The 20,903-nt window shown below is 38.7% G+C and overlaps 1 protein-coding gene across 1 annotated transcript in view; it reads left to right on the top strand.

Annotated features, from left to right (window-relative positions):
* GRID1 (glutamate ionotropic receptor delta type subunit 1) overlaps positions 1 to 20,903 on the top strand; it is a gene marked incomplete at its 5' end in the record, with an annotated part of 538,355 nt that overhangs the window by 203,501 nt on the left and 313,951 nt on the right. The window contains one exon of the mRNA XM_082765290.1: positions 19,425 to 19,709. Coding sequence (XP_082621416.1) covers positions 19,425 to 19,709 — 285 coding nt within the window. The remainder of the gene's footprint in view (positions 1 to 19,424; positions 19,710 to 20,903) is intronic.

The following is a 20,903-nucleotide window of genomic DNA, read 5'->3' as shown; positions in this document are numbered from 1 at the left end:
TCACTTGCTTTTTATAGCATCTGCACTGTTCTGCTTTCAGTATCCCAAAATAATATTACATGTGATTCTGCTGTGCAGGGCCTGAAATGTCATGACAAGTACAGATTTCTCTTAATGCTATATTAACCATTTGAACAGAACATTATTGCATGTTTCATGCAAGTACTCCAGGAAAATACAAAGAAAAGAAACAGGAATGACTACTCATATGAAATTAGGCATTGCTAATGTTTGCCTGCATAAATTATCTGTGTGAATCCTTTATTTTTCCCCCCTTTTTTTTCTTATAAAAAAAAATATTTATTTTAAATTTTAATTGTTTTTAATTTTTATTTTATTCCTGTTTCCAGAAATAGTTTCTTAGCTAAATCCAATTGACCCTGTAGATAACAAAAGTTTTGTCTGTCCTGATTTGCATAACTGGCTTGAAGTGCTGTGCTTATTGTGTCATTTACTGCACACTGAACAAACATCGGCATTCTTAGTGAAGTAGAAAGCCTGTCATTTTTGGGTAGGGTTTCTGAACTACGGAGACTGGGAGTTGTTTGACAGATTCACTCACCATTTTAGTTGGCACATACCCAAAGCATAGAAGGAGGCCAAGCAATGCTTCATGCTGGAGGCTTTGTGTAACTTGCCCTTGAGATCTCAGGCTCTTCATAGTGAAGAACTGAAGCAAGTGGTTGCCAGCTGATGCTCACCCCAAACCGAGTTTATAGAAGCCATTCAATTGCCAACATTTTTTTAGCTTGGAGACCCTTGAGAAAAGTGACTGTGTGTTCAACTAGCGCACAGATTGCATGAAGCATTGGATGTGGGGATTGTTATTTATCTGAGAGATCCACAGGATCTCCAGGCTACTCTGAGGCTCAGGAGTGATGCCCAGTGTGGCTGGTAACCTGAGGGCTCAACCTGAGTTCTGCTCAGGTCATGAAGGAACGGAAAAGCTCAGTGGTGATTGGAGAAGGGACTAAAGTCTTCTGGCCTGGTCAACTCATCTAGCGATTTGGCGAGGGTTGTTGGAGCCTGTGATGGCCTCTGCCTGATGCTCTGAGCATCTGCATCCCTGTCCAAGACACCCCCAGAGATGCAGTCAACCTGAACATCAGCCCCCAAGGAATACAAAAGTAGTGTGCCTCTTCTGGGATTTATGGTAGAGTTGAGTCTACTGTATGGGTATGTTAAAACCTGGTACATGAGGCATTTACGTCTTTACTGCATCAACAGATGCTATATGCATATGGTAGAAAACAAGTCTGCACTTGTGAGATGAGGTGTTGTCTCAAGTACACGTATGAAAAAGCAGAAGCTTGTAGGTGAGTGTTAGAGAGGCATTTAGCAATACTGATTTGCTTAGGGAAGACGGAAGTGCATTGTGGATGGATCCATACACAGGCATCACTGCAAATCAACATCATGTTTGCATGAACTCCTTTCCTTGAGGGCTTCAAATAGAACATAAGCCACCAAACCACTGGTACCCTTCTGTGTTTTGTCTTCTTGTTTGTTTGTTTGTTCATGCTGCTCAGCGATGATCCCCAGGAAAGGACTGCTGTCAGCTGAGAATGGAAGTACCAGCTAGCATGTTATAGGTCAGCCAAACCCCTCTAGTTTTAAGGTTCAGAAACAAATTTTGCTTTTTTTTTTTTTTTTTTTTTTTTTGGTGGAGGTATTTAGGTTTCAAATAATAATAATAATTAAAAAAAATCATATGTTGAAATTTCAAGGTTAGATTCAAAATAAATTTAGATTTTGTTTTAAAAGCTTTTTAGGGTTTTCATATGAAACTCCCCATGGGTGATCTTTGTTTTGCAGAGCTTTATATTTAAACACTTTCAGCAAGGGTCAGCAGACAAGAAAGTGCCATTTCAAAATGATTATTCTCTTGGGATTGTGTCTGCTTTCCAGTGCACTAATGCCTCTTGGGGTTGCCTGCTTATCTCTGTGAGGCTCTGCATGCTCTTGCGATGCCTGCAGCTGCCAGGAGGCTGCATTGGATGGGTGGCTTCTGGGGCTTGGTGTAATCCAGCTGCTCAGTCTCTGAGCACCTTGTCCTGAATCTTAAAAAGGGGTTATCCACACAGCATAGAAGTTTTCTTCTAATTAACACAAAGACAAGGCTAGCTGGGAGTGTTCATAGAAAACACCACTGTTCTTTTTGTTATGCGTTTCTGTGCATTATAAAATCAGTTTATAGACTGAATGTTACCTATATACATAGCTTATCAATTGTCCGTGTACCTGAAATGTTGTTATAGTGTTAGGTTAACAAGTTGTCTTTATTTAGAGTGCATCTTCTCACAGAAAAGATGCTTATGATGCAGGTTGTATGCGATTTGTTGTAGTTTGCAGTAGATAATTGTAATGACATTGGGAATGGCAAATTGATGGCTGGAAGGTAAAAAAAGTGCTGTAAGTTAAAAAAAAAAAAAAAAAAAAAGCGTGTTTTTCTGAATTACCAATGACCTGGCTAGTGAGATTTTAATCTTCAAACTTGTTGGCCACAAAGGTTTTTTTGAGAGCTTAATTCAGCTACTGTCAACTCCCTGCTCCCCTGCCAAACCAAGCATAAATAAATGACCAACAGATGTTGAGAAATGTTTTACCTATTATGTAATTTTCTTTCTTGAGAGATCTAATGAAGATATTTGTATTACAACTCCACACATCCTTTTATCTAATTCATATAATCTTTTTTTTGCAGTCTGACTGTTTAGCTGATATACTTGGTCATTGCTCACAAAAACTTTTCCATCTCATTTTGATGTTCAAAGGAGCTTGATTCCTAAGAGTTACCTATGAAGTTGTGATCACTTGCAGCTTCTTAAGCATATATTTAATTTGGAAAAAAAGATGAGTACTCCTAACATCCAGCATGGAATCATTTTTTAACTCTGTTAAAGAAGTACATCACTTCCTGCTCTCCTGCATGCATAGAAGTCCAACAGGTTGGGAAAATCTAAAGTAAGGAGGAAAAAGAAATGCATTTCATTACATTGCATAGATAATATAATGTGTCCTTACAGTAAATGTTGGTCTTGGTCTCCAGAGAGTTTGGGTTGTGTCTGGTGTGTCTAGAAATAAGGAGTAAAGCACTCAAGAACAGGCTAGGTTTCCCCAAAACTTTAAGCTCACTTCAAGCTGGGGTATTACCACCACCCTCCATTGGTACTGTGGTTGAGGATAATGCATTATGCCTTGGGCTGTACAGCTAAGGAACTATGTTATCAGTGGAAAAAATCACTTCTCTCTTGTAAAACTGAGAAATACATGTCTGTCTAAATATATGTGTAAAATAAGATTGATCCCTGTGGAATATCAGAAGGTAATAAATGTTACAAGGTCATCGCCAGACAGGCAGTCTCAAGACACAGATTTGAACTACATAAAAATATTCTTATCATGTAAAAAAGGAGAGCCATTCTGACAAAAGGCCCCTCTGAGAAATCAGCTGACATGGCTCATCCAGGAGGTAGTTTTTCCTGGTTGCATAAAATAGTTTCAGCCTGGTGAGGGAATAAATAGCAATTGATTTCAAAGAAGTTGCTTATTCAGATGAATCAGGTCCAAAATACAAGTGGTTCAAAGTACAGTTTTATAATAATATATTAATAATATAGAAAATACTCAAGATCAGAACTATGAAACTTATTTTAGAGCACGTGTGGGGTGTGTCTAAGTATGTGCATTCTAAAGAGCGTTTCAGTGCAAGAGTGCAGTTGTGTTGCTGAAGAGCCTGCCTGTTGAGACTTCAACAACTTTCTAAGCCAAGGCGTTGGACAGACCTAGGTAAAATTTCTGTTGTCATAGTCCTAGCTTTAAAATGTGTTTTAAGATAAGTGAGCTGTAACTAAGGTTGAAAGAGGCAATAATAATAAAAGGCTTTCAGATAGGCTTTCACATTAGCGGCCTATCTTGGTGATTTGAATTTGTGATGAGAAGAATCTGAACGTATCATTTCTGGTATGAGAAAGAGTCTTCTGGTTGCATAGACCAGTGTAAACCTTTATTTTTTCCTCCAAAAACCAAGAGAGATGTACTCAAACATGTACTTGATAAGAGAAAAGAAACAGGCAAAACAAAATGTATCTCTCTCCTGAAGATGTAGGAATTCTGCAGTGGTAAATGATTTGCCTTAAGGGGAAAATGCATCTGCTCTGCTGTGAAGTTCCTATGAAAAATGCTTAGTAATTTGTGAATCATTTTATTTTGAAACTTTCTTCAGAATTGGCTCATTTACAATGCATGATTTCTTTCCAAGATTGTGGACTCCATACAAAGATATGCCTGAAGCTGCTGAAAAAGTCCATTAATAATGGGTATTCTCCCTTCCTTTTGTCTTTTATTTTTGACAAGCTTTTTAGCGATAGTAGAGAAGTAGCAATGGAAAGATCCACAAAACTCCTGTGAATGTGGAAAGCCCTTGGTTGGAAGTGTTGATTATTGTTTAGGAAAAAAAGTAACACAGTTTTTAAAGACCAAATTGAAATTAAGGCAGGAAGCTCTGTTCTTAGAGGGGCCTTCAGTCAGCTGATGACCAAAGAGTTCTTCATAATGGTCTCTTACCACTCGTTTTAAGGAAGGAGAGAGAAAAGGTTACATGTGGGAAGAGGCTCTATGGTGCAGACAAGAAAGAGGGAAAGAAAAGCAGGAAAGGTGAATCTTCAGTCTGAAGATATATAAACATGGAAGAACCATCCAAATGAAGCTGTTGAGGAGACTGACAACTGGGAAATACATTCGTATTTTTTATAATTATTTTCTTTTCTGTGCTAACTCAAGGACTGTCAGGAACTACTTCAGAATCTATATTACATACTTAAACTGTCAGAGATCCTTGAATGAAAAATTATACAGTAGTCTAGAGCTTACGAAATTGGATTTCAGGGAAAGGGTTATTTTAAGTAAATTGGGAAGCTTGGAGAGCTAGTAGTAACCACTGAGCCTGCAGAACCAGGCTGCTATGTCTGAGCTCTCAGGATCTATACCTTGATGGTGTGTCTGAAGAACTAACCTTAGAAAGACAATTCCTCACTTCTGGAGAGACTAGGGAAACTTTAGAAGCCCATGGTGCCAGTTCCTTAGGTTACTAGAAATCAGATAAGATCCTAGAGGGGAAAACACCTCCAAGCCTGAGTACTGATAATTTTTTTTTTTCTCTTGCAGTCAAGTTATTTTTATGAAAACAATTCAGTAATTACTGAAAAATGAGGGTGGGGTGGGAAGAGAATACGACAGTTTAGATGGTATACATAGCATGTGGCTTTTAAAATTCTCCTGAATAGGACAATGATTTTTATAAAGATAAATAAATAAATAAATCAGAGCAAGCATAGCAATTATACAGTGATAACTGGGAGTGGACAGGGGAACCAACACAGGAAATATATCATAGTTGTGGTCAGCACATCTAGACCTTAGAAGTGGTATTTATTCATCTATGGCATTTCACTCTTAACTTGATTTGTGGTAGTCTTAGAATTTGGGTGCTTCTTGCACAGTAGATGCCCCTAATGCTTCAGACAGTGTGGGAACTATAAGAAATGTTATAGCTTCAGGTGCTATAGGTACTGTATGTACTATAGCTTTTTAACATTTGGTTTCTGATTTTTTTTTTTCCCCTTGGCCTGTGTACTGACCATGTGGATCTAAGGATCATAGGATCTAAGACATAGTCTAAGAAAATCTGTATGAACCAATAATTAAGGCACATTAAAAGATATAATTAAAGCCTTGTGTGAGAAGCTGGTAACATGAATAAATAAAAATCCTTGTTTGTAGTGCTATTTCTGTTTACAAATTCACTTTTTTAATAAATTATTTCTTAATTAACTGGCAAAAAGAAAATTGATATTTAAAAGCAGGATCCCTCTCTGACCTGCTCTTTCATTTTCTGTATATGAAATGTACCTTTTCTTTTTCTTAAACCAATCGCTGCATGCAGGGAAGGAGTTGACATTTGGCATTGGCTTTTTTGGCATGAAACCCATCTTGTGAGTTTAAGCATTTTCTTTTTATCTGTGTTGAAGAATTCAGTTCTTCATGCAAACAATGGTTAAGGTTGTTACAGTGCCCTATAGAAACAGACTAAAGACAGTGTGATCAGAATTCCTTACCAATCATTACTTGTCCCACCTCGTGAGATGTTTTAGTTACTGAGTGTCTGCTACTTAGGATGTGTTCCTCTCACTGCATAGCACTGGTAGTTCCCTTGGTCTCATGTAGGATTTATCCTAATCACGTGGTAGGAGAACAGGGACAGAATTATTTTGCTTCTGGTGTGTGACTAAAAGTTACCTGGGGGTTTTTATAATGAGATTTTATGAATGCAAACATAACAGCCAGTTAAGCTTTATTAGTAACATATACTCTAAGTAGCACATAATCAGAAGTGTAGTAACATCTATGGATAGATGTCAAGAGGCTCAAGTTATCCTCTGTTATCTAATTGAGTAACTTTATATTATACAGTTATCCAAATTAGATGAAGTTGAAGGAATTGCATACCAGATAATGGCAGAGTCTATACGTGAAACAGGCTCTTTCAGTGGAAGTTGAGGTCTTTTAATAGTAGATCCTCTGTACGTGGTTCCTTCTGGATTAGTCAGTTTAGGCTTGAATACAAGGGAAATACTGTTTTTTCTGGGTCTGTCTTCTACTGTGCAACTTGTAGTGTTTTTTTTTTTGTTTGTTTGTTTTTTGTTTTTGAATATATATATTTAAATGATTAGCTTGATAAACACAACATCATATTTCATTTGCCTCAAATTATTCAATATAATGTGTGAGCATTGTAATTAATTATGGGTTTTTGAAAATTCTTAGGATGCTTTAGAATAGTATGGTATGGGCATCACGTGTCTTACTGTTATTAAAACATTGTTAGTATAACATTTTAACCAAAGAAACCTGTATAATAAGTCATAGTCTGTGTATACAATTGTCTCTAGTTCTTTCTACGTCAACTTTATTACAAAGAAAGTTTGAAGTGAAGGTCATACTTGGGGCGTGCCCCTTTCTGCCCTGTTTTGTTGTTTTCAGTGTCTCTTGTGTACATCAGCATCCTTACTCTTCCATAAAGAGTGAGGTTTGCTTCTGGATGATTCTTGATTTGTCTTTCAGTGTGACTTTTCTTTGAACTTTATACTTTTGCGGTAGATGTGGCTTGGAATATGACACTCACCTCTGCCAAACCTGTGCACCGCTCCAGGTTACTTTATTAATTTTCAAAGTGGTGTTTTCCATAGAGTGATTTTTCATATCTAGAGAAATGTTAGTGTAAGATATAATTAGGCCAATTTTAAACAATTTTGAATAATATGAGATTAAAGAAATCTGCATCTGTGCAGACGTGAGGGAAGCCTGTTCTGTTGCATCACAGTATAACATAAATCTGTTTATCCACACTTTGAGACTTTTTGTTTGATTGTTTTTAATTTAAAAAAATGCAGTCCCAAATGCAACTTTCGAGAGGTCATATCTCATTTAAGTATCAAAAGAAGTGGCCTGTTCTTTAAGCAGCTTCTGGGTAAAAGGTGTATAAATGTTGAGATGTTTTGAAAATCTGTCCTAAACTTCATATTGGGAACTATCAGGTGCGAAACTTGTTTGAACAACTGGCTCACTTCATGTGTTTAAATGAGAACTCTTGAAAATGTATAGGTTTTGATGTTTTCCCCTGATTTGACTGCTGATTCTGCTGATTCCTTACAGAAAAGATGGAGAGAAATTCAGACTGATGCTCTAACAATTTAGCATAGTTTTATTAGATGTTAAAAATTCATGGGTGGTTTCTGAAGTTATTCTAGGGCAACTGCTAAAAGGCAAACTTTTAGCATGGAGAACATAGATTTGGACTATTTTAATGGCACTGATTTTGTAGCACTGTAAGCAAAGATTTTTGTTTTGAAATAGTGGTGCTGAGTGAGGAGTTGTTCTTTTCCTGAGTATTGAGCAAAAATAATTTTGGCATTCATTGTGTTTCGTGTATGAGGAAAGAAGGAAGTGTTCCTTTTAAAGCTGAGTTTAGAAAAATGGAATAGCAGCTTTAGACCGTTGCTAGGCTTGGAATATTTGCATAATCCTTGAATGCAGTTGTAAGGATGTGATACGCTGCAGAGATCTTTCAATTGATCAACCACTAAACCCTGTCAATAAATATATGCTATAAATACATATTGAGTCACAGCTAGACCTACAAACACTGCAAGTCTTTCGGCAGTTGGCATAAATAGATGCATGTTGTTTGGCAAAGCTGCCTGCCTCACTGTGAGCGCCCTTCCCCAGCCACACAAATTGCTTCCTGGTGTCTTGAATGGCTTATGTGCTGCTGCTGTCTGTTTTGCTGGTAGAACTAACACCTGTTGGGGAGGGGGGGGGGGGGGGGGGGTGGAGTCACGAATGAGAATGATAAGAACAAGTTCTAAGGATGTGCATGTCTTGGGCTGGCCTCTGGAGTATGAAACTTGCTGACTGCACGTGAAAGTGACTGCAGCTTTTTCTGAATTTACTGAGTCTCACAATACTTAGTTTTTCTCTTAACGCAGCAGCTCTGATAGTATTATATATGCCCCAGATGCTCAGTTCAAGGTCTCCTGCTTCAAGTTTAGGTCAGTGAAAGTGAAATGCTGCCTTGCTTTAGTTTGAATTCGTCATTTTGAAGTAGGTGTTTTCCTGAAGCACAGTAGCAGGTCAGTTATGGAGAAGGGATCACATGTCAGTGTTTTGGTTTGCTCAGAATTTTCCAGGGGAGTACAAGGGTGCCACGAACGGCAAGTGTTTCCAGCATGCTGGGGAAACAAGGGAATGGAAATCTTTTGCAGCTGGTTCAGAAGCAAAGTTGTGATGCTTAGATGGATGTTCCTTCCTCCTGCTTTCAGCATAAGGCGGGGTACAAAGGAGAACCATTTAAAGGGGGAATTGAAAAAAAAAATTGTATTTTTATATATTTTTTTAAATCAACTTTCTCTTGGTGCTTTTTGTGCATATGAATCATTGCTGTTAATTAGACAGGCAAGCAGGGCTAGCATGTTCCTTGCTTGTCAATACTGTTCGGAATCCAAATGAGTTTCTCAGTACCGACAAACTGGGAGGTTTTATCAGCTTGTCTGGAGCTGCTATGTTTGACTGCGTTTTGTAAATGGCAGGATAGTGTTTTTCTTTTGTGCTTGCCGGAACTGAGGCTGAACCACACTGACGTTAAAGTAATACTCAGCGTGTACATACAAAACAGTCCCAAAGGAGGCGGCAAAGTTGGGCATCCCTGCTGAATGCTAATGAAGGTGTGGAAAAATATTTTTATATCATTATGATTTGTAATGAAAGGCAGGTGAAAGAAGCAGAGGGTGAGAAAATGGAGTTTAGTCTTCAAAAGAAAGCAGTTATTGAAGAACTTGCTAGGAATGGAAGTCAAATATGCAGTATTCAATAAAGAACATAGCTGTTAAGCCCCTCAAATAATTGAGATGATTTGTGGTTAATTCTACCTCAGATACTGGGGTGGAGGGGGTTCACTTCTACCTAGTGCCTTAAAATAGTATTGATGCCATTGTGAGTAATGTGTAGTTCTGTACAACCAGGTGCCATTCAAAATTGCCAGAAATGCTTATTCAGTTTTAAACATCATGCCAAGCTCTGATTCTTCGAGGAAAAACATTACTAATGGAATTACATTTTGTTATCAAAAGTACAGTTATTCTGGCGGATTCCTATCAGGTACTACTTAATTGATTTTTTAGTATTAAAAACAAACAAAAAACTAGAAAATGTTTAAATTCTGCGATGTTTAGTATCTTTACTTGAATTTGTAAATTACTGTCTTAAAAACAAAAAGCTCAAAACAAACAAAAGAGTAAACAACTTTTTAAAATCCATTATGCAGTCTTTACTGGGTCAGTCTTCCCAATCCACCCAAGTGCAAAGCCAAGCAATACTCCAGCTATGAAGTAGAGTATTGGCTATAAGGCTGCATTTGCTCTGAGATTCTTCCCCTCTTTGGAGGAGCTAGAGGGCAGTATCTGATTCGTCCTGTGTAAAGTACGGCTGCCTCTTTATCTTTCACTATTGCTCTCAATTAGTGCACTTTTTTTTTTTTTTTTTTTTTTTTTCCAGTGGCATATGCCCTGATTTCATGCTGGTAGCTTTACTATACAGGAAGTACCGTGTTCAATGAAGATTAATCCAGAATTTTTACTTAAAAAGCAACTGGTGCATTTGTTGACCACTTGGTGGCATCACTCAGTTGTATGGAAACTGAAATGCTTTGCCAGTAGAGCAGGTTCGCTTCGCTGCTTGGTGTTAAAGGACTTTCATGTTTTATTTTAGCCTATTAAAGTCTGAAGAGAGCTATTAATATGCTTCAGGACGTTAAGTGAAAGCTACAGCTCTAGTTTTGGTAACTGTATTCCTTCTCTGTCGTGTGTTACTTGCCATTTTGAATCTTTATCTGCATAAAAGTCAACAGAAAGCTGGTCTAGATATCTCTTCTTCCTGCCCCCTTTGATAACTTTTCAAGGACAGGAGCTGGTGTTTTATCAGGTTGATAGTGATATAAATGCATAGCATTGTTTTTTATATTTCTTTTTGGTTTGCTTTTCCTGGGAAATTACTTTTAACCTCCAATTGCAGCAGTCAGTATGTATTTTAGGGAAAGGTGCTATGCAATTTTGTGACTTCACTAATGGTAAATAGTTGATATAAAACAAAAGTGTTTTGTAGCCTTCATGCTAAAGCTGGGTGATATTTCCATGTGTGTATAAACCAACAATAACAACTTACTGAAAATGGTGAAACATGGTTGTAAAGGAGGAAGCAAGGCATAGTCACTGTTATGTAGAGGTAAAGGACAGTTCTGGTAATGTCAGGAGAGCTCTGACAGTTTGTATATGCTGCCAATGGGCTTACAAGGTATTGGGTGGTAAGGCGTATAGTTGAAAAGAAGTTTTTTCTAAATACTGCTTCCACTGTGGGCAAAGCAGCACAAGGAAGGTGATGTTGCCATTGTGTGTGTCTGTTTTGTAAGTAAGGGCTAGCAATATCTTTTTTGAGGGGTGTGGGGGAAGAATATATATTGATATTGATATTGATATTGATATTGATATTTATATATATTAAAATCCCTTTTCTTCCACTCTCTCCCTTCCTGTTCAGGTTAGGCTACTGAATGCTTGAAATGTAATAAAAGAAATGTAATAAAAAGAGCCACTCAAAAATAGGACAGTTCTTCAATATAATTTTTGAAACTTATTTCTTGTAAACATTTCAAATTTTCATGCTTTCCTTAGCTTTCAAGATGCTATTTTTAGACACTGCTTTGTCAGGGATATTCTGACATGCTGACTACATGTACACTTAAGCATGCACACCGATATATGCATATACTAATTTTCTTGAACCTTTTCCTTTTAACTGATGGCCTACTGAAATAATCAGCATTATCTTAGAAAATATAAGCAATGATGCGTAGCTGATTTTTGGATCAATTAGTGCTTTGAGCTGGACTATTAGGAATTTTACTTGAAGTGAAGACTAAAATATCTGGCTATAGGACTGCATATACCCTGTAGTGGGTTTACGTGGCAAGGTTTTGGTAGCAGGGGGCTATAGGGGTGGTTTCTGTGAGAAAGATCTAGAAGCTGCCCTATGTTTGGGAAGGGCCCCATTGTTTTCCAGATCTGAGCCAATAAGCGATGTTGTTTGCGCCTCTGTGAGAGCATATTTAAGACAGGGAAAAAAACGCTGCGCCACACAGCAGCCGGGAGTGAGAGAACAGCCTTGCAGGTGCCAAGGTCAGTGTTGAGGGAGGGGGAGAGGTGCTCCAGGCGCCTGAGCAGAAGTCCCCTGCGGCCTGTGGTGAGGACCATGGTGAAGCAGGATGTCCCCCTGCAGCCCATGGAGTACCACGGTGGAGCAGGGTTCCATGCTGCAGCCCGTGGAGGAGACCACGGTGGAGCAGGTGGCCCTGCACCGACAGAGGCTGCCGCCTGTGGAAGACCCCTGCCGGAGCAGATTCCGGGCCGGACCTGTAGCCCGTGGAGAGGAGCCCACGCAGGAGCAGGTGACCTGGCAGGAGCTGCTGCCCGTAGGGGAGCCAGGTTGGAGCAGTTTTCTCCTGAGGGATGGACCCCGTGGTACGGACCCATATCTGGAGCAGTTCTGGAAGAGCTGCTGCCTGTGGGAAGCCCACGCCGGATCAGTTCATCAAGGACTGCATCCCGTGGGTGGGACCCCACAGCACAGGGGACGACAGTGACCGAGAAGGAGCGGCAGAGAAGAAGTGCTGTAGACTGACCATAACCCCCATTCCCCGTTCCCCTGCGCCGCTCGGGGGGAGGAGGTGGAAGAGGGTGGATGGGGGGGAAGGTGCTTTTGGTTTGCTTTTTCCTTTGTTTTCTCACTTCTCTCGCTTGTTAGTAATAGGCAATAAATCTTACTATCTCCTTATGCCGAGTCTGTTTTGCCCGTTACAATAATTACTGCGTGATTTTCTCGTCCTTATTTGAGCCCTTTTCACATATTTTCTCCCCATTCCTCTTTGAGGAGGGGGAGTGAGAGAGCGGCTGTGGTGGAGCTCGGCTGCCCACTCGAGCAGAACCACGACATACCCATACAATTTAGGGTAGATTTTTCAAAAAAAAAAAAAAAAAAAAAAGTATTTTCAACTGACTTAGCAGTTTTGTTGCAGTTGCTAAGGTTCAGTTGCTACGAAAAACACCTAAATTTCCCATATCTTATATCTAAGACCAAGGAGATAATGAAATATGTAGGGAAAAAAAATCAGTTTAAGCAATAATTCTTTTATTTCAATGTTATCTAGTGTTGTGTTGTTAGTTGGAAGTTATTACAAAAATAAGTAGCAAAAAATACCCTGTGGAGGGTCAAAATGGCCATTTCACTGCTGGTAAATAAATACCAAGTTTCTGGGAAGTCCAGCAGGATTACCCATCTGACAAACACCAGCTATGCTCTGTTCTCTTTTATCACATTGGGCTTCTGAATGCTAGCGAGCAGGGGAACACAGGACATCGGGAGCTATTGGTGAGGCTATGTCAGACTTTCCTGTAGCTTCCAAGATAGTCACATCAAGGACTGTGGGATCTAAGAATGCCTGGTTTCTGATCCCAAATACAGAATAACAGATGCTTAAATAAAAGGGAATACTTATTGCTCTTAAATGCTGTATCTAAAAAACGATCCAAGTTGGGCTAGTTAGGAGGTTTGTTTGGTTTGATTTTTACAACAAACCATTATTAATTTCAAATTTGCTTCATTCTTTTAAAATGCATTTTGTTTTGATTGAAGGTCTGTATAGTGGAATGAGAAACAATCATCTTCACTGCATAAAGATGATGCAGCAATAAAAGTGCTACATATAATATCTATATGGTTGACGTCTGTTATCTTTTTCTCTATTAATGGTTATTCTGTTGTGAGAAGTTTGTGTATTTCTAACAATACAATAATTCCTTAGTTACCTGAAAAAAGGAGGTTGTAAATGCAGAATGTAAAGTAAGCAAAAGCCTATAGAAACGGGAAAAGAAAAAAGATTCTAATTGCAGAGCATCCAAAGAAAGGCAAACTGCAAAACTTGACACTAGGTATTAATAATACACATTTATAATAAATTGCCCTTCTCAGTTAATGAAAAAAACTGAAGAGTAAGCAAACATAATCCAAATGTAAAGTAAGGAAGAAAACATTATTTTGGAAACCCCACTTAGTGAACCATAAGGTTGAGAGAGTGGTTAAATGATCCTGATTTTGATATTGCCCTCAATTCATCAATAGTAGGAGCGAATCTTTCTATAGATCAATAATTTTAATAGGAATATCTTCAGTGGTATTAAGATTACTTTAATTTTACATGCCTGATGGAGTGGTTTTGCACAAAAGCATTTAAATTTTAAAGATCTTTTAAAGACCTAAACAGAATGCAAATGTAGGTAGCTAAAAGTCTTGCCACTTTTCTACATGATTGTATTTGTTGTAAGTTTGTGCCCCTGACTTCATAGAAGTTTCTTGTACTACTTTAGAGACATTTGTTTTTTGTTTAGATGTGCATGAAAATGCTTTTTTTTTTTTTTTTTTTTCTCTCTCTCCTGAAGGGACTGTATCATCATCCCTCTTGTTTTGAACTATTGCTGGGAGGGCTGCTGTCTTTTTTCTTCTGCCATCATCCTTTTTATCTCATCTTAGTGCTCCAATCTCCCAGAAGGACTTCTTTCATTTAACTTAAAAAATACCTTCACGGATGAGTTTCATGAAGACCTTATGTCTTGATTAAAGTTACAGTTTATCAGCTTTCTGAATGGGTATGTTTTTATCTCCTAATTCTTGTCTATTCCAATGTTTTACTCAAAACCTTTAGGTGCATCTGCTCACTTATAAATTGACAAACGAATCAAATTGCTGGTTAAATTTTGTATAGAGGAATAATACAATAGCTAGTTTATTGTTTGTGTATAGCACATATTTTGCATCTGCTAGGCTATTTGGTAGACTTGCCAACTGTGCACCTTCAGCAGAATAAATTACAGGCCTTGATAATTTCAGGAAATACAGTGATTTAGTTTTCCAAAAGATATTCTTCCTAGAATTTGCTATGTTTTCTTGAAATTGATGTTCTGATAATACTTTTTTTTTCCTTCTGGTTTTCAAAGATAAACTATGTGAAAAATAACTTATCAGCCAAATTGACTGAGACAATAATACTAAGGCAAATGTTAAGTCCCTCATCTCAGCAGGATGGTAGCTTTGAAACCTAATTACAAACACTTAAGTGCCAACTTTGTTAATCATTTCATTGCAGGCTACTACATCAGAAACACCAGGTATGTGCAGTGTGACTGTATTTCTATTCCCTTGCTGCATCTGATGTTCTCTTCATTTGAAAATCTTTCTAAGCAAAAAGGCAGCAACCTCTCAATTTTCAAACAGTAGAAATTTTTTAAAGCACAAGTTATTTTATTAGGATAATCTTCCATTCTCTGTGCAGTGAAGAGCTCTTAAGGGCTAGTCAAACTGGAAAAGGAAGAAAAAATGTCGAGGAAAAGAGGGAGGATTTATCTGATGGGGTTCAAAGTGGGTAGGACCAGCTGTAGTGATACACAGAAGTGAGAGACATCAAGGCTTTGAAGTCTGAAGAAGCTGTGCGAATGCCAGTAGGTGGATATATTACTAGATCAGAAATTAGTGGCAGCTGGTCTATTGATAACTGTGGAAACAAAGGAACAAGTTAGTATCCTATCCTGAATAATAGGAAACCACTGAAAGGGGAGGCTGAAAGATAGTCATATTGTCATGTTGCCAGGAGCAAGATAACAGTTTATTTTTGAGTATTTTGATTATATGTAGTTTGGAGAGAGGGATTTAATTATAGGGAGATCTGAGCTAAAGCCCTTAATACAAATATCCTTGTGAACATGGTGACAAACTTTGTTGTCCACACGTCTTGAGAAACAGGATGGCAACACAGGAAGCACCTGTAGAAGAGCAAGATCTTAAATGTGATTCTAGCAGAATTCTAGTGTCATATGCCGCAGAGTCCCACACATTAAAAAAGGCAGTAGAGATAAGGTGCAGTATGAAAAAATCATAAGCAGTCTTTCAGGCTCACTTGTGGTGTTAAAGGAGATAGAGGTGTGGTCCAAGAATGTGAAAAAGTTTACTGTGCATAGCTATGATGTTAGAGTCAAGTTAGAAAAACGGGTGTTAGAAGATTACCCAAATACGTAAACCTGTGTTACTTCTGCCAATATCATGACAGAGATAATATCCAACACAAAACCTAGAAAAAGATACTGCTTACATAGAAGGTAAATGTTAGAAAATCATGCAATAGATGGGGAATTCATCTATTCTTCTGTCATGGAAATAACAGTTTAAGACAATATGTCAAGCAGACTTGAAAAAGGGAGTTGTTTAAAGTCATTTTCAGAATAGGTTAGGAGAGATACTTCACTGAGATGATTCCTAAATTATCAATTAATCTAATTTATAAACAGTCAAGGATAAACTTGGGAGATGGTCTGCAGTTAGAAGAAAATATTGACCAAAACCTACCATGAAATAATTTTATCTGCTAAAATAGTTTGAATGCCAATTTATTCTCTAAGTATGATGATCATGTTTTCACCAGGTTAACATGCACATTTCTTGCAGTATGGCTTGTGGGATGTTGGTATCCTCTTAAAATGTATCCTGACAATGAAGATGTTTGATACAGTAAATTAGTAATTTCACTGCTATATGAATAGCAATAATCCAGAGGCAAGATTGCTAGAACGTTGCATCTTTTATCTGTAGAACTCAGATTTAAAAGCATTTCTTTAAATCTGAGATTACTACCTACAGCGTAAATAAATAGGAAAGTGTCTTCACTAGATGAAAGTGTGGTACATCTCTAGTAAATAAGAAAGATCGCTTAAGATCAATGTGTTTGGATTCCTCTCTCCCTTGTTATTAAGTTTATATGAACCACAGTGCTTCAAATTTCTGAATTTCAGTTTTAAGGAAATAAGGATGGGGGTTATGAAATTAATGTACAAAAAGTTCAGGTTCTTTTGAGTGCCTGTGAAACTATAGCCGAGGTACAGAATTACTTATTTATTCAGTCACATGGTCAGGGATGCTTGATGGTTGCTCAAAATCCATAGCTAGTATAAACTAAAACAAAATTACAAATATTTTCTCATGCCACAAAAATTTGCATGCAATAAAGCATAGCCATGCATGGGGAACATGGGGGAATGAGAAAGGGGGTGGGGGGATGAAGAGAAAGTTCTAAACATTCTCACCAGTTTTCTTCTGGGATTCTGTAATCTTTTCAACATTCTCTTGGTAAGTAATTTCAAGATGTCTTAAGACTTGAGAATTTTTTTAATGAATTGGAGTCTGTTGTACTTTGTAGTTGTGTTCCCCGTTGTGTTACTCATGTAGAAAAAACTTCTCTTAATGTGCTAAAAGCTTCTCAGCATTCAGAACAGTAAGGCTGGAGAGGTTGAACTTGAACTTCTTGGAATCAGTCACATTTTATTCAGCAAAAGTCTTCTATTGAAAATGACATGCACTGTTTCACGTTCTGTGATTTGACTAAACGTGATTCAGAAAATATGAAACCTTTCTCTTTAGTCATTCCAGTTTATATTTCCTGCTGTACTATTGCAAAACAAAGGCAAGAGGAGAAAGCACTGTGTAGCATATACTTTCAGGCAGAACAGAGTCAATTGACAAAATATCAGAATGTAGAAGCCGATTGACTAATTCTTCATTTTAACCCATTGGTACAAACTGCAAAACAGTGTCCCTCAACCAAAACAGACATCACTGAGGTATTTCAGCTGTGTTCTTTGGGCTGTGTGGGGAGAAATACGGACTGTTCGTGGGCTGTCATATCTCTTTGGTCTCTTTGCGACTAGTATGTTAGCAGCTTTTTATTAGTGTAAATTGCTGAATGAAGTTATCTCTCGTCATGCAACTGATGATCAGTTCTATATTGCATGAATAAGTGACTGTCTGAATGCAGCCTTCTGTCTGAAAGGGCTTTGTTTCTTCTCTTCCGTCTGCTTGTGCAAGTAAATTATTTCTTCTGTGGATCTGTGTGGCTTTGCTTCTCTCGCCCTTGGTGGTGGCAAAGCTCGCTGGCTGGTGTTCTCTGCAGGGGTCTATAGCTCAGCTCTGCTGTTCTCTCCCTCTGTTCCCACTTCTCTGTTTCCTGTTCCCTCCCCTACTGTGACTAAATAAATTACCTGTATGGCATGTTCCATTTTCTCTGGCAAAGAGCCTGGGAAATCAAATCTGTTCCTGAACCTGGGTCTCCCATTTGGCAAATGTAATGACTCCCCACTGCTAAATCAGGTCAGCTCTCAAGAAAAACAAAGAACAATTTCGTATAACTATAATTAACACAGAGTAAATTTAGATAATGCAGCTGACATATGTTTATTGTAAAGACCATCAAGTAGCATTTCATTTTTCTCTGTTGCATTAGGATACATGTTGAATGCTCTGTATGGAGAGAGGATCAAACATATTTTGTTATTCATATAAAAGTGAAAAGTATTTATTATGTCTGTTCTAAGAAGATATTTGGTGAAATGATTCATTGGTTGCATTAGGCACAGCTTTATGTATTTAATTATCATGGCTTTATATAATTATTTGATAATTAACAGTTAATTATTAATAATTATTCATAACCTGTCCCACTCCTTTGGCTCTTTGGCCTCTGAATGTGGAGATACAAAAGGAAGTGTTCGGAGGAGGACAAAGAAATCCTTCTAGCATGCTGTGTTCATTTTCCTACCACTCTGCTCAGTCTGTTTCCACCAGAGACTGGCGGAGCTGCTCCATGACTGGGGGGATGCGTGTCCCACCCTGCCTGGCACGTGCCCTGGCAGCCTCATAGCATGTGCCATGCGTGGGCAGCCTGCTCTTCTGTGCCGAGGCAGCACCCAGGGAAACGGGGTGGTTTCCTTTGGGCAGGCTGTGCTTATGCAGGCGGTCGCATGGGGACCGATGCTGCTGAAACCCTGAGCAAGCCCCCAGCCCTCCTCACAGGCTGCCCTGGGGAGCTGGAAGGCGGGTGAGAGCTCACTGTGCTGCTTGAGGAGCTCCTGGAGACACACTGTACCACATACTGACTAAATAGCTGCTGAGGTATAGCTAGGGGCTTTGGGTGGAAACCCTTTCCAGCGCCAGCTGAACATCAGGGTGACTGACCAGAAGGAGCGAGCCATGAGGGCGGCAGCCAATGCCCAGGCCACACAGGCCTCTGCCACCATCACTGCCCTCCCTGCACTTCCAGCTCAGTAACACTTTGTTCTTTGAAGCAGGTGGGCTCAAATGTAGATGCTGTGATTTTAAGTGGTACGTGCTTTCCCAGATCTTTTTACAGACAACTACAGTGTTATTAATAAATGTTTAGTCATTCATGACTTGCCTTCATTCTAATGAGCACTTCTGTTGTTTCCTTGTTGCTCTGAGAGGCAAGCAGTGAATGTTTCTTCATCAATTTAAAAATCCTTCAAAACTCTGTTGTATAAGAAATTTCCTTGAAACTGAAATCACTCTCTGTTGTCTGAAGCCCACAGCCAATGTGCATGACCAAGTCAGAGGTGGGTGGTGCACTTAGAGCCCTCACAAGGGCTGTAATCTCCATTTGCATTGGCTTCAGTCTGAAGAAATGAGGACAGTAATGGTATCTGTTCTCAACTTGGTCTTATCTGTACAGATTGCAGATACTGTCTCCTACTGTAAAGGTACAGGACCTATCTCTGAAAGGCTTCAGCTGATACTGTAACAGAAATCTCTTCAGCTCTCTGTTAATGGCAAGGGTAAAGCCTGTCTAGTACTGTTCATAGCATCCAGATCAGTCAAGGAGTTTTTTAAGCCTGCTTCAACCCTACTTTATTTCTTTTCTTCTCCAGCCTGTGACCTGATGACCCTAGGGATCTTAGCCTTAGTGACATCCACTGGCTGTGCCTCGGCCAACGCCCTGCAGTCCCTGACGGATGCCATGCACATCCCACACCTCTTTGTGCAGCGCAACACAGGAGGCTCCCCGCGCACAGCCTGCCACCTGAACCCCAGCCTGGAGGAGGAGGAGTACACACTGGCTGCCCGACCACCAGTCCGCCTCAACGACGTTATGCTGAAACTGGTCACTGAGCTGCGATGGCAGAAATTCATAGTCTTTTATGACAGTGATTACGGTGAGTAAAGCGGAGGATTTCAGATGCTATGAAATTGATTTTTAAACTAGGGAAAGGAGAGAAAAATATAAAAGGGAAGGGGGTAGAACTTTCTGGGCTCTTCCTCGGCAAAGGGCAAAGTGTTTTAAGTGACACGGGTCTTTGATTTGAAGGAAAGGTTGCAGTGAAAACTAATTCTCAGACAAGCAGCAAAGTTGCTTAGCAACATCTACCAAGACAGCCAAAGTTTGAATCATCTCACACTTTTTCAGTAAAAAATTAATAAAGTGTTGACATTGATTGGCAGAGGTCATGTAGCTGCGCAAGGAAGTTCAGCGTGGCCTCTACCCATTCCCTGAAAACACTTTCTATCAAAGCTGAGTACTGTTCTCTTTAAAAATTAATTTTCAAAATAACTATTGCCATATCTTTTTGCACATGCTTCCTCTCACTATTCTCCATTAGGAGTAACTTTCAGTGTTATACTTCTTGGCATTAAACCAAGAGGTAGAGTTAGCTTTTTTACTACATCTGATGCATCTCCTTCAGCAATTTTTTTCCTTTGGTCTGAAACTTAGGGAAAAGAAGTCTATGTCCAAAGAAATTTACTACCCTGTAATGGGTGTAAAGAAGCAAAAAAAAATAAACCTTGCATCATGCCAAGATCTGAGTGAAGGGAAGTGAGTGCATATTTTTTGTTAATCTGCTCAACGGATAGGAACATTGTTCCATATGATTAACTTACAGTATTTTCAGTACTCTCATCTTAGTATATAGCATCTGTAATAGGGGAAATAAATTTTCTATGCAATGTTTTAAAACCATGTAAACACTTTGGGTTTAAAATGTGATATGCATGTTTTTGGTGTGGTGACTTAGTATGAACAGAATATAGGGAAAGGAAATTGACATTAGATTGTAGTTGGAAAGATAATCTCATGTGTATCTCTGTATATGTATATAGTTTAGATTTTATACAAACTTCACCAATTACAATGTAGCTCTTTATTTGTATTCATACTATATTATGGAGGATTTTCACTGGTGAATCAGAGATAACATCTTTGGTTTTGAATTTGGGCCACTCATTTATTTTTATTAAAAAAAAAAATGGACTGTGCAAAGGCTTGACTTGTTAGATATGCTATTGAAGAAGAGCAAATGACCAGGCAGAAGATGAGGAGGATGATTTTAAGTGGGAAATCAATTGAGGCT

This window comes from Aythya marila (assembly GCF_965140915.1).
Source record: "Aythya marila genome assembly, chromosome: 7".
In the NCBI taxonomy this organism is placed as follows: domain Eukaryota; kingdom Metazoa; phylum Chordata; class Aves; order Anseriformes; family Anatidae; genus Aythya; species Aythya marila.
Note: the sequence above shows the minus strand (reverse complement) of the source record. Positions and strands in the feature narration are given on the sequence as shown.